The sequence below is a fragment of the Pogona vitticeps genome, chromosome 3 (assembly GCF_051106095.1).
Source record: "Pogona vitticeps strain Pit_001003342236 chromosome 3, PviZW2.1, whole genome shotgun sequence".
Classification (NCBI taxonomy): Eukaryota; Metazoa; Chordata; class Lepidosauria; order Squamata; family Agamidae; genus Pogona; species Pogona vitticeps.
Genome location: NC_135785.1, coordinates 119,872,308 through 119,886,874, shown reverse-complemented (window position 1 = coordinate 119,886,874; position 14,567 = coordinate 119,872,308). Strand labels below are relative to the sequence as shown.

Here is a 14,567-nt window from a genome sequence, read left to right as displayed (position 1 = left end):
GACCTTAGTTACCTGCTGGAGTGTCTCTCCTACAGAAATGCTGTGGGTTCCATCAATCTTCCCTGGCCTCACTGCTGTGGGTGGCTACACCGAGGGAGGCAAGGAAGGCTTCATCTACAATGCAGGCCTTCTTGGTAGTGCCCCCCACACTTTGGAATGACTTTCAATTAGAGATTCCTTCTGCAGGCCTCTTCCTTCCAGAGCTTTTAAAGGCAGTTAAAAACTTTACTGTTTAGGGAGGCTTTTAAGGATAATCCTCCCCCTTTTAAGGTTATCCTTTCCCTCTTCAACCCAGCGCCACCTGAAGGCTTCCGCTCTCATTTGATTTTATTGATTTGGTTTTATTTGATTTGATCTACTTTGTGTGTTTATGAGTTTGGAGTGTACTGTTTACATATTATATCGGGGAATAGTGAGTTGGGGCTAGGGTTTATATTATGTTGTAATGATCATCCAGAGTAGTCGTCCCAGTGAGACAGGATGTCAAAAAACAACCAACAAACATTGACTATATTTGGGCCTTATATTTGGGACTGTTGTGCTGCGATCTGATAACAGCTAACATCCCAGTCCTAAGTGAGGATAGCTATTGCAGAATCTGGACAACATTTGCCCAGTTTGTGGCTTGGTTACACAACAGCTTTATTGAAGAGAAAAGATGGATAGGTTTACCACAGTTCCATCTGCTTATGACATAATTTCATGCCTCAAGAGAGTAGCATTCTCTACATATATTCAGAGGTGTTTTGCTCATTTATTACTTGTGCTCTGCTTTTTTAGTCAAAATGGGCCTCGAATGCCACATACAATCAAATTATTATTGTTGTTATTCTTATTGTCATTGTTAGCTGCTTTTCTCATAAAGGATTGAAGGCGACATACAGTATGAAAAGAAAAAAAGGTAAAAACCAAATAATAAATTATTACAATATTTTAAAAGTATATTAAAATCCGTAATAAGAACAATATTAAAAACACAAGTAAAACACAGAATAAAATGTTTTCTTTTAAAAATCCCCTTGGTCATTTAAAAAAAAGCGTTTATAAAAGTACAGTATAATTAGGATCATATTGGTGTGTGTTGTAATTGGTTCTGGCCCCTGGTAACTGCTGGTACACCATAGGTTCTGGAACCTTTACCAGAGAGAAGGGGCAGGAAGAATTGGAAATTCCTCAAGTTCTAAAGTGGTGATACCAGAACTAATGATGGATTGAAATCCTTGCTTAATGCACCTTGTCTGTGGGAAAGGTCTACATCTGCATTGGCTTGGGCATGTTGTGAGAATGGCTGATGGTCGGATTCAAAAAGATCTCCTGTATGGAGAATTAGTGCAGGGAAAGAGCCCCAGAGGGAGACCACAGCTGCGATACAAGGATATCTGCAAGTGGGATCTGAAGGCCTTAGGAATGGACCTCAACAGATGGGAAACCTTGACATCTGAACATTCAGCCTGGAGGCAGGCGTTGCATCACGGCCTCTCCCATTTTGAAGAGACACTTGTCCAGCAGGCCGAGGCAAAGAGGCAGTCTCGAAACCAGCAAAATCAGGGAGCTGGACAGGGGACAGATTGTGTTTATCTTCATTGTGGAAGGGGGGACGGTTACTCTCGAATTGGCCTTCTCAGCCACACTAGATGCTGTTCCAAGTCCTCCATACAGAGCACGTTACCATAGTGTCTCGAGACAGAAGGATACCTAAATGGGAAGGGTAGTTTCTTTGGTATGTCTGATTTAGTATAGCAAATCAAACTAAGCTAGACCCATTGAATCAATGGAACTTACAAAAGCATTTACTTACTAAATTGCCATTGATTCAGTGGGCCTACTTTAGTGTGATTTACTCTGCTAAGCAAAAAGATTTGTTGTTTGCTTTGTTGGTTTCAGGGAGCCACTAAGGTGGCATTTCTTCTGAACAAGAAGTGAACTAGAATGCCTTCAGAGATGTGGAAATTATTAGCCCAGTGGTACAGTCTAAGAATTGGAGGGAGGTGCTCAGTGCTAATTTTTTGAAAGAGACATCTGTGCTGTTGGATGCCATTTGAGTCTTTGAGCTCTTCAGTCTCCTCCTTCATAAGAGAATAGCTTAGAACCTTGAATGTATAACCAAGAATCTTCTTCGAGAAATGTGTGTTACAGAAGATATTATAGCTGTGGGTACAACAACATTGTTGTGTTATTGATGGAAGGGGGGGTTGGATACCTAGCCCAAATAAACTGCTTTTGAAAATTCAGGTGCCAGATATCGGCTTCCTACTTAATAGAGAAATGAAAATTATGTATTTTTTTTCTTGTGAATTTCTCTTGAGAGAAGGATATACCTTTCTTGTTCTTCTCTGTTGCATGATCTCTTCTTTAGAAGTTTGAGAAATCCTATCTGTACATCATTGATTAAGTGCACTGGTAGTACTTGTCCCTGTTTGTTAAGGTTGGTTGCTCTTGTTTATTTTGTTGACTTGTCACAGTGTAATATGGTTTTTTTGGTCCTTTGAATGGATTTGTATTATAAGCTATAAGCATTTCTGATTCTTGGCGATTCAAAGGTCCTGTCCTTTTTCACCTCTTTAAAGCCTGAAGTTGCTTATATATCATGGAGCAGAAACCTCTTCCTATGGTGGAGCTTTTTTTTACATCTCCAGAAGAGCGAAGATTCATAGATTAGAAAAGAATTCCCATATCCTCTATGGAATATACACACAGTACTGCTATTCTGCTTCATTTCTCCTTGTTACTGTGTATGGTTTGCATGTTGGAGTCTTTTACTCTCCCTGATTTGAGTTATCAGAATATATAGTAGTCCAGTGGATAGCAAAAGATCATGAATAGGCATGTTAGCCTAAGCCTGTTACATTTTTAACATCAAGTATTCTGAGATAGATGCAATTCAGTAAAACTAAAAATAGGGCAGCCCTAACTTCATATAACTTTCAGCATTACATTGATCTGAATAATCTCCTGTCTTTGGTTGCTGTTAACGAAATTGCCTTACTTCTTGAGTTTATAACATGGAACTCTAAAAAGTTAGATCAGTTTCTGTTTTATTGAGTTTTATTTGTGTATGTCAGCCAACTTGTACATGCAAATCAAAATTGGCATTCCTTGGTAGCCTAAATTGTTTTTTTAAAGAAAAAAGGACAGAATATTTGACATTACTGAGCTAGGGTTTAAAGACTCTGTATAACTGACATACGTATTGCAGATAATCAGCTCCTTCACAAGCCAGAGACGACAACATGCACATGACTTCACCAACTAGATCATCTGTCCAACCTGAAAAGCTTGTAACAGTTTGTGCTTATAAACACTGCACAGCGTAATCACTAGAATGAACCAATTTGCCTGAAAGCATTCCAACTTGGACTTTTTGAGCCCCTGTCAGAGGCTTTAGTTTTTTGATGTGGGTTAGCACAGTCTAATTTTTTCTGTTCCTAGCCCAGTAGTTTGCTGGGAATTGACTAAATTTAAGCATTGCAGCAGTTAAAGCTGCCAAGGATCTTTCCTGTGCTACAGTGGTGCCCCGCTTGACAATGTTAATCCATTCCGTTAAAATCGCTGTTAAGTGATATCGTCGTCAAGCGAAAGAAGGAAAAAACCCATTGAAGTGCATCGAAAATCCGTTCAATGCATTCCAATGGGCAAAATACCTCATAGTCCAGCGAAGATCCTCCATAGGGGAAACCATTTTCGATCGCTGTCTTCCGGAAAGCCGACGATCAGTTGTAAAGATCGTCATGAAGTAAAAAATCTGTTCCCGAAGCAGGGAACCAATCGTTGTGAAACAGATTTTCCCCATTGAAACATCAATCACAAAAACCTCATCGTTAAGTGATTTTGTCATCTACCGGGGTAATCGTCAAGCAGGGCACCACTGTATTGTGAAGTGGCTTAATAGGCAAGCCACTTCAGGATATTGGCAAATGAGTTGCTAATCATTGCTACTCTGTACGGGAAGTGAAACGTTTTTTACATGACTACAGGACCCATCAATGGTGCATACAATATCAAGGATACTTCTTAATTATTCTTCTGCCAGTGTTATCTATGCCATATTTTGCCAACAATATCCTGCTATACTCTACGTAGAACAAATGGAACAATCTGCAGAAAAGAATTAATGGACACAAATTGGATATCAGGAATGGCAATACACAGAAAACTGATTCAGATCATTTTAATTTACCTGGACATTGCATAAGATCTGAAAGCTGCCATTCTGGAGAAGAAATAATATCAGCTGAGACAAAATATATACATATGTTTTAAACCCATTTCAGCAGACTCAGTATAAGCCAAGGTTTTTGAGGCCATTATCAAATGTAAAATACTGTGTTGTATCTGAGTAGCTTGGTTCCGGTTCCGGTAGGGTGCGGCAACAGCGTTCTCTCCCTCACTTTTCTGCTATTTTGTTTTTATTTAGCCCTTTTAACTTTTATATATACATAGTCTTTTTTAAATATATACAAACTATGCTTAACTCCCTCTGAATAGCTTCTAAATAGTTATCAAAGAAGCTTCCGAAGCCAAGTATTTAGCGAGTCAAAACAACCTCCAGAATCACTGTTGTCTTGCCACCATAACAAGGAAAAGGGGAGAAGAAACAGCTGAACTGCTGGCCTGCTGCTCTGTGTTACTCCTATCTACTCCCTTGAGTCATCAATGAGAATTTATCTTCAGGTTGGACTTTTTCTCTTCCCCCCCCCCCCGCTGATTCCTAACTTTTGCTTTTGATGTATTGAGACCACTGTTGTCTCTGCTGCTGTTTTTCTCCTCAACTCCAATGTCCATATGATGGTTGCCAGATTCTCTTCTATTTTATGCTGGGGGTTTTTGAGGGATAAAACGTTATTTTGCTTCACTTGCATTAGAACTGATGAAAGCAAAAGAAAAGGTTCAGTTCCCTTACTGCATGCAAGTGTTTAATTCCACTGGTTAAGCTACACTTTGCATGATCCAGCTAGCAGGCAACTATGTGAATTGAGGACATACTCAGGTCTATTTAGTCTACAGATTTTGTTGTTACGGGACAACAATTTGAGAAGTAAGGTGATCAGTGTGAGATCTCACAGTGGCTGACCCCATCGAACCCGTTTCTTCTCACATCTGCCGTTTCTGGGCTTTTCTGTGAAAAGGGGAGAGGAAATGGTGCATACGAGGAAAAACTATAAAGATCTAGGACCCTCTCCCATATATCTGCAACAACCGGTAAAATCCAAGAGACAAGTTTTTAAACAGACTGAAATAACAGCTATTCTGTCTAAATCAAAACATGCTTCATCAGAGCAGCAGCAACTACTGGCAATTCCTAAAGTACCCTGTCAAAGTTCAGCTGCCTCAATCAACTCAGAGCCTAGGACCCCTAAACATGATAAAGACAAATCCCATTCAGAGATTTCCAGATGTAGCACTGACCTGCCCAATGAGGGGGAGTACCTGGCAGCATTTGAATATAGGACACCCCCCCCAAGTCCCCATCTGAGATCAAGACCATCACTGGATTCAGTCTGCTTTGACGTAATGGGGACACAAAACATGCTATTTGCAAACACATTACAAATCCTCTTACGAGATATTTCAGCTATCAAACAACAAATTGAAGAGCTTAAGCAAATTAACCCTGAATCAGCAAGATATTGAATCCACCCTTGAACCCAGCTCTAACCAGCATTCCAACTATAACAAAATGTGACTCCTGTAAAATGCCTCATCCAACTGCTGATACACAACTTAATGTTAGTACTCAAGTCAACTTTTCAGATATCATACCAGAGGCCCTCGACTCAAGTGAGAAGGTATTGAACAGACCTGCACAGCCAAGACTCCACCCTCTGAATGATGAAAAGAAAAGAAAGAGAGAACTGGAAGGAAAAAAGAGTAAGAAGACCAAGCAAAAAATCCAAAATCAAAAGTGCCAATATATATAGTAAATATAAACCATCCAGGAGGGAGCTAAATAAGCAGATTCCTCCACATAGTAATTTCAGTTTTGAGAGACTGTTCCAGTCGATGGAGGTACAGGATAAAGAAAATGGAAGGATAAAAACTATTCCACATCAGACAAGGCTATCGAAGGCTCAGATCAAGTCGACTGAAGTGCCATCTGCTCCTCCATTTCCCCCAGAAGCTGAGGACCTAAATCTACATACAGTAACTACGGATCTCCTGATTCCCAATTTACCTGACCTGGAACTTATATCCAACTCCTCTTCTTCTGCCATAAGCCTGGAGGCAGATGAGACCCACGTTAAAGGCAAACTAAATCAGCAAACAAATACTGTGTCAACTCTACCCTCACTTCCCCCTGTACAGGAGGATCCAAACCCAGTGGCTGCAATTGTGGATTTATTGTCTCTCAAATCACCCAACCGGGCACTTTTACCTAGCACCTCATCTCCGGCCATCAATATACAATCAGATAAGACTGCTGAAAGTAAATCTGCTCAGTCACCAAAAATATCAGTGGTGCTTTCAAAGAATCAGTTAGTGTTCCTTAACCTTCCTAAGCCTAATGGACAACTAACTCAGCTAGGAAAGAAATGGCATCTCTTACAAATTTTTGAAGAGGTTAGGAGTGTCCCACCTGTCAATCGAAGGCATAGAGAATGTTGAGTATCTTTGTTTCATCAACCCCACCTTTGGGATAAAAGCTACTTTCACAGGCCCGTCTTCTGTGTATCCTATACTTAGACAAAGGCAGGCTTTTGCCAGTCTAGGAGTTCAGGTGAGGAGACACTTTGTTAATACCATAATCCAACCACTGATCAAGGATTGGTCTACTAGGGATGGACAATTTATAGAACAGGATAAATCTTTACCAACTTATAATTTAATATGTTTAGACCTTAGTGATGCAAATTCAAGATGTGAGAATTTAAACTCTGCTGGTCATGGAAGCAAGAACCTTGCCTATAATAACCAATTAAACAGAGACACAAGCGACACCCTCCAAAGCTCTCTGGAAGTAAGAGACTACTTTTCAGAGGGTACTCCGATAGTGCCCACGATGATCTCCGAAGAGGAGAAAGTTCTAATCGACAGATACTTCATTTTGCCTATAACAGAACAACAGCATATCATAAACAGACTCCAAACGCTTATCCATAATTTAGTCAGTAGCTCAGTTAGTTTAAATCCCCTGCAAGAGCAAGCAAATAAACTCCAAACAAAATCTGCAGACTTCCATCCAACAGCAACACAAGCCTCTTGTATACAAATCCTATCAGAGGCTGACCCGTCACATAGACTGCTATTAACAGACCCAACGATCTGCCAAGCACCACCACCTCCAGCCAGACCATTATGCTTATCTGATTTGGTTAAAGCTCCCTCTATAGAAGATAATAATATAACTCAAATAGGTTATTTTCAAAATAAAACACAAAAGGTTACAGCAGAAATTAACATAAACCCTCAGCTGACAGTTAAGACAAATGCCACAACTATACTTCAAACTGTGGCGCATGCAGCACCAAATTGTATAACTGATGACAAGCTTCTAGGCTTAGACATCATATATGAAGAACAGCTACCTTCACATTCATACGATGCAGTAACTCAGTGGTTCTTAACCTTTGTTACTCGGATGCTTTTGAACTGCAACTCTCAGAAACCCCAGTCAGGACAGCTGGTGGTGAAGGCTTCTGGGAGTTGCAGTCCAAAACTCCTGAGTAACCCAAGGTTAAGAACCAGTGCAGTAACTGACGGTCAGCCATCCAGTAAGGAAATTGGTCCCAAACCCAAAGGTACAAATTCTGCCAGTAGTATGGACAATGTACTTGGAAGAAGTGAATAGAAATGACTACCTCTCTCTCCAAGTCTTAACAGATGTCTTATTAAAACCATATCCTGGAACATTGCAGGCTGGCCTTCCAAATTGATAGACAAAGATTTTAAAGACTTCTGTTCTCAATTTGAAATTATCTTTATTAAGGAAACCTGGGTGACCTCTACGGTTTTCTCTTCTCTCCCAGGTTTTGCTGCTCATGCAAGACCTGCCAGCAAACTGGAAACTAGAGGCCGGGCACGGGGAGGTGTGGCAACTTTAATATCAGTTGATAGTAACCTAGAAATTCAAGAACTTGATATGGGCCTCAGCAGTAACATCCTAATCCTACAGGTTACCTGGTCACCAGGCATTAAAAATAAATAAATTCTTGATAAATGTGTGTTGTCCCCCATAGTGTTTGAGGCTTGAAGATAACTTAACACTATCAGAATTAGACCAGGCTTTCACAACTCTCTTTGAGCAGTATACTGACCCTCCAATTTTGTTAGCAGGTGATATGAATGCCAGAATAGGGGGAAATAACTATAAAATAGGAGATGCATTGGCACTTACAGCAGAAGATTTAAATTATCTTCCTGAGAGGAATTCTAAGGACCCAGGGATTAATAAAGCTGGAAAATCTTTCTTTGGTCTCATATATAAATATCACCTTTATATATGTTATGGAACACAGGTAGACCCAGACTCAAGTCTGTACACATTCATTGGCCCAAAGGGCAAAAGTGTGATAGATTATATGGTTCTCTCATGCTCAGCATTGCTGTTATTTGAAAATTTTAAAGTTCTTAGTAGGCCTGAAAGTGATCATATGCCAATTCAACTGTCACTTTATCAATTAGAAAATCATTAACAATAATGCCATGCAAGGAAAATGTGATTGTTCATGGTGAGAGAAGGTTGCGATGGACCACAAATCTACAAGAACAGATAAATTTATTTCTAATGTCTCCCAACCTCTTATTTTTAAGAGAACAAATCCTTACTTCCTCCGATCCTTTGGAAATTTTTGACAAAGTTGTTAATGTAATCAGGCCTTTTTTGTCTTCTAAGCCTGCTTGCACAGACAGAAAATTATATCAGGGATGGTTTGATGCTCAGTGTGCCTCCCAGAAACAAATCCTGGCAGGAGCAATAAGGAGACTGAGGTCAGACGATTCTCCAGCAAACTTTTCTTCCTATGTTCAGCTCCGCAGAGAATATAAAATCCTGCTTCGGCAGAAGAAGGAAGAACACCTAAGGAAATCTTGGTTAGAGATAGGTGCAGCAGCCTTGAGGGGAGATACAGTATGGCTAGATTTTGGTCGTTGGTGTCAAGGGGAACCAGTGCTTATTCTGGTGCCTTAGACAATTAAATAACCTCCTCACAATGGCAAGCCCACTTCTCGGCTCACTTTGGGGCTAAAATTAGTACCATCCTTTAACACAGTCTCTCTCTCATTTTGCCCTCACTGGGACCCAGTCACCCCAGATGAAATAAATGACTTGATCACCTCTTTGCCCAGCAACAAAGCCCCTGGTGAAGACATGCTCCCAGGAGAGTTGTTTAAGTCGAATACCACCTGGTGGTGTGCAGTGCTCTCCAGAATGTTCACATATATAAACCAGCATGGGAAAACACTTCAGGGCTGGGGTGCAAGTATAATAGTCCCTATTCATAAAAGAGGCTCTAAAGCTGACCCAAATAATCTTAGACCAATCAGTCTCCTTAATGTAGTCTCTAAACTGTACTCCAAATATTTACTGGGCAAATTAGAACATTGGGCTGTCGAAAACTCCGTAATAGCAGAAGAACAGGCAGGGTTCCAAAAGGGAAAATATACTTTAGACCAATGTTTTGTACTCCATCATCTAATACAAAAATACTCTCAATTAGGTAAGAAGGAGCTGTATGTTGCCTTTGTGGATTTCAGTTCAGCCTTTGACTTCATAGATAGAGCCCATTTGTGGCAAAAAGTCTCTATCACCACCATAGATAGTAGGCTGTTGTTTCTAATTCAGATGCTTCATTCTAATACCAGCCTCAGTGTAAGGCTTGGGGCAAATGGCCTGTTGTCTGAGTAAATTCCAACAGAAAGAGGAGTCCGTCAGGGATGCCTGCTGGCTCCTTTCTTCTTCAACTTCTATATTAACAACATAGTCCAAGAATTGAGTAGCCTAGAATTTTTCCCACCCACAATTAGCTCGGTCCTTCTATATGCAGATGATATTGCAATGGTCTCCACAACATTAGTTGGTATGCGAAGACTTCTGTCCAGGTTGAGCAAATTCTGTGCAAAAGAACACCTGACCATCAATTCTAACAAAATTAAAGTCATAGTTTTTGGAAAGAAGAGGAAATCCCGTACATGGAAGCTTGATGGCAAATCATTGAGCAGATATGCAATTTCAGATATCTTGGCCTTTGTTTCAATGCCCAACTTTCATGGAAATACCATCTGAAAGCAATTAATCTGAAAGCATCTCAGTCCTCTCAGTCTCTTTTGCAGTTTACCTCAACCCATGGAGGGAGGTTGGTGGGGCAGAGATATGGGGATATATAAAGACTCACACTGAAGAAGTCATCCAAAATTCTTTTATCCGATCTCTTCTAACTGTCCCTCACAACATACCCTCTGCATATTTAAGGGCCGAAGTAGGATTGATTCCAATTGAAATACACTCTTATATTACGCTGGCCATGTATTGGCTGAAATTGGCCAGTATGAATGACTCTCGCCTTCCTAGGAAGTGCTACATAGAATAGCTTCAGAATCATTCTGTTTGGAGAATGACTTTGTTAATCTAACCTCAGCCCCTTTAAGAAAAGCGTTTACAGCTCTGCGCTTTCAGTGTATGCCATTTGCAATATCAGTAGGAAGATATGAAAATGTTTCCTTTGATCAAAGACTTTGTATATGTGGATCAGGAGAAATTGAAGATGTTTCTCATTATTTGTTAAGATGTCCTTTATATGATACCCCTAGGAGTAAATTCCTTACAGGCATACTTAGAACTTTGTGTGTTAGCCCTCCTCTGGCTCATCTCTGTATGCTGCTTGCGGACAGGGATGTATTTACTACCCACCAAGTAGCAAAATTTGCCTTGGCAGCAAAGAAGATTCGTGCTAAGCATCCAAAACCCTAAATCCTTCTTTTTAAGTGTAATGTGATATGACAGTGCCACATATGTTTGATGCTGTCATTGCTATATTGCAATGACCTATGGTTTTAAACAATCAACTAATAAAGTAAAGTGTTGTATCCTGGCTAGCTGTAATTCCTGGTTATATTTCCTTACTAAATAACCAGGGCCACTTCACAAGATTAGAGATACTCATTACCATGTTGTTCTTGCTTATTTTCTATAGCCTGGAATTAATTTATCCTCCAGTCATTGTCATTGTTTAAAGAACAATGCTTCCTTAAAGGGGAACTGAATATCAACAGGGATCTTTAAGGTCATTAGCAGGTGTGAAACGCTGCACTGTCAACAACTTGTGCCCAGGAAACAGACAGTCCATTTGTTTTGGGATGATGTATACATGTATAATATTTGCTATGTAGTCCTACTCTTGTATCTGAGGAAGTGAAATTGTCCACAAAAGCTCTCACTAAAATATAGTCTTTAAGGCGCCACTACATTTTTGTCTTTATTTTTTATTCTTTTGCTTTTGCATGGTATCCCATTTAGCAAGTGATATATTTAACAACTGTCAGTAGCCTCTTGCACTGTTGTGCTGGCATAGTTAGAGCTGTTTCAGTGGCAATAGCTAATTAAAGAGTTCCCTTTTTTTAATGCTGAGGTGTGTGTGACTTGTGCATGAGAGATATGTGTCATATGCCCCAGAATTTAAAAAGGATTGTTTTTAAATGCAGAAGAATCCTCTCCTGCCAAATGGTCTTCCGTTAATGTTTCTTAAAACTCAGAAGAGAATATAATTAATTTATGTTGTTTGGCAACAAGAGTGTTTTGCCAGAAGAACACTCATTCTTTTGTGGTTGTAAGTTACACATGAGCTACCTATCTTGACTTGGAGTGGTCAGGATATTCTGCCAGTGTAGATCATAGCATCATAGGATACTGTGTATCTGTGTGTCATAGAGACAAAGAACTGTAGAGCCCGAAAAGAATCTCAAGAATCATTGAGTCAAAATCTCCACTAAATCTTTGCTAAATCATCCTTGATGGATGACCATCCAACCTCTGTTTAAAAGCCACTAACGAAGAAGACTTCACTATTTGTGAATATATTCCTCAAATGATTCTCAACATCAGGAAGCTCTTCTTAACACATGGTAGAAATTTCCTTCTAATTTAAAGTGATTACTTCATTGCAAAAGACAAGCTTACTCTATCTTCCACATGACAGCATTTTTATCTGCCTACCTAACAACCTACCTACCTAGCTACCTAAATTTATAGCCTGCCCTATATCACAGGATCTTAGGTTGGGTTGCAAAACTTACAAAACAGTTTTAAAACACAGTATATTTAAAACAGTTTAAAATCAAAGATCAGAATTTTAAAACATTAAAAACATTAGAACCATTGCACTAAAACCTATGCAGGCCACAACCTTCAGCACCCAAAGACTCTTGACAAATACAAATGTCTTGGCTTTGTGCTGAAATGATGCCAGATCTTAGTCATCAGGCAGGTTTATATATGGAGAAGTGCTCCTTCAAATATCCTGATCTCAACCCACTTAGAGATTTAGAAATCATCATCAACATCTTGATCTCAGACGTGAAGTGTACTGACCGACAGTGCAGATCATTCAGAACTGGTGTCATATGGGTTCTGAAGGAAGTCCCTGTTAGCAGTCTAGCTGCTGTATACTGCACCTGCTGCAGCATCTGTGTCGTCTTCAGGGGTAGCCGCAGATGGAGTGCATTGCGGTAGTCTAACTGGGAAGTTACCAGGGAATTGTGAGGTTATTCCTGTCCAGTAATGGTTGAACCTGGTGTGGACCAGTTGAAGCTGACTCCAAGCACCCCGGACCAATGAGGTCACCTGAACCTCTAATGACAAAGATGAATCTAGAAGTGCCCCCAAACTACGCACCTGCTTCTTCAAGGAAAGTGCAGCTCTATCGAGAAAAGATCTACCCCACTCCTGGATCTGGGAACCACCAAACCACAGAGCCTCTCTTTTGTCAAGATTCACCTTCAGGTTATTACCTCTCATCCAGCCCGTTACAGCCTCCAGATATTGGTTCAGCACCTGCATAGCCTCAGCTGGCCCTGATAAGGACAGAGCTGAGTGTCACCAGCAGCTTCATGGCACTCAGCCCCCAAACTCCTAATGACTTCTCCCAGTGACTTTGTATAGATATTAAACAGCACGTGATATAGAATGGAGTCCTGCAGTACCCTACAGCCTCATCACCATGGGGTTGAGCAGAAGTCCCCCAGTACAGCTGTTTGGAACCAGTTACACAGATAGTACAGTGCCTCCCACTCATATTCCAAGATCAGTGGTATTGATAGCTGCCAAGAGGTCCAAGAGAATTAACAAGGCCACATTCCCTCTGTCTTTAGCCTGGAGCAGGTGATCAGTCAGGGCAGCTATAAGGCCAGTATTGAATCCTGGCCTGAAACCAGACTGAAAAGGGTCCGGATAATCAGTATCCCCCAAGAATGTCTGGAGCTGTTGAGCCATTTAAAATACAGTGTTTAAAACCCTAAATATTCTATCTTCATTCTAGCCTGGTGGTGTAACTATGAGTCACGCATCCCAAATTCAGATTTCTCTTCAGCCCCCAGTTTCCAAGGTGGTCTTGGACAAATCGGTATTCTCTGGACCCCTACCCCATCTACAACGTTTAGGTAACACTGACCTACCTTACAAAGCAATTATAAGGATTAGAGAAATGGTGGTGGCTATGACATGATTTGGAAATTTAAATTATGGCCTTTTTGAAAAGCCTTTGCTAGTTGTAGGACAATGCAAACAGGCTATTTTTGTGAATTTTCAGACCTTAGAATGTAGCTGCAGTGGCTAACGGGGGATGGCAGTTCTTAATTACTATCTGTCCTTGTCACTCTCCTACCCCTCTCAGGCCCCTGTATGCAGCTGTGTAATCACATAGCATCATTCAAAGGGGAACTTTTGGTTGGGGGGAAAGGGAAAGAAAGAAAATCCAAGCTGACCGCCACCTAATATTCATTGTATCTGCCAAAGATGCTTTAGCTGTGGATTTCCTGCTGTCAGGCGCTTGGATTTGATTATTCTTCAGGTATGATTTTAGGTATCCCCAAGTCCCCTTGTTCCCAAGGGCATGGAGGAGGATTTTAGTAACTAGAAGGGCTATCATCATAAAACTATTCAAGTGAGATTGTCCCTGATTAGGAGAAACGTTCAGTTCCTTATACATGGTGGGTATCACTGTTATTTCAAAGGTTTTTGCAAAGATAGAAGATGGATTTGACTTGTCAGTTTACAGTTGAAGCTGTTGTTATTTAATAATTAATAGTGGAAAACTAAAATTTCATTCCCACATCTGTTATATGTTAGCAAATGAAACCGAAAGCCTTCCCACACACCTATACCAGGAAACTTAAATTTTACATTGCTTTGGACCTGGGACTAAAATTGTAGTCACCAACTCTTTTGGACATAGACCAAAAGTGTATCTTATATATATCATTCATTTGAGAAAATGAATTAAGTTTAACTTAAATTATGTTACTCAGTTTCTACACTCCATATTTATTAGGTCTGTTAGGTAAATCAGCCATTTTAATTATTCGATATAACTCAGGCATGTGGTTGGAGCACCTGCCAGTTATCGGTATGCTGGACATGC

At 40.3% G+C, this 14,567-nt stretch overlaps 1 protein-coding gene across 4 annotated transcripts in view; it reads left to right on the top strand.

Annotated features, from left to right (window-relative positions):
• The window catches only part of NSD2 (nuclear receptor binding SET domain protein 2), a 124,562-nt gene that overhangs the window by 45,590 nt on the left and 64,405 nt on the right, over positions 1-14,567 (top strand). The window contains exon 11 of one of the 4 annotated variants that reach the window (XM_072994831.2): positions 849-975. The exons of the other annotated variants lie outside the window; for them this stretch is intronic. Coding sequence (XP_072850932.2) covers positions 849-863 — 15 coding nt within the window. The 3' untranslated portion in view covers positions 864-975. Of the gene's footprint in view, positions 1-848; positions 976-14,567 lie in introns of those variants that run through there. 4 annotated transcript variants of the gene reach the window in all.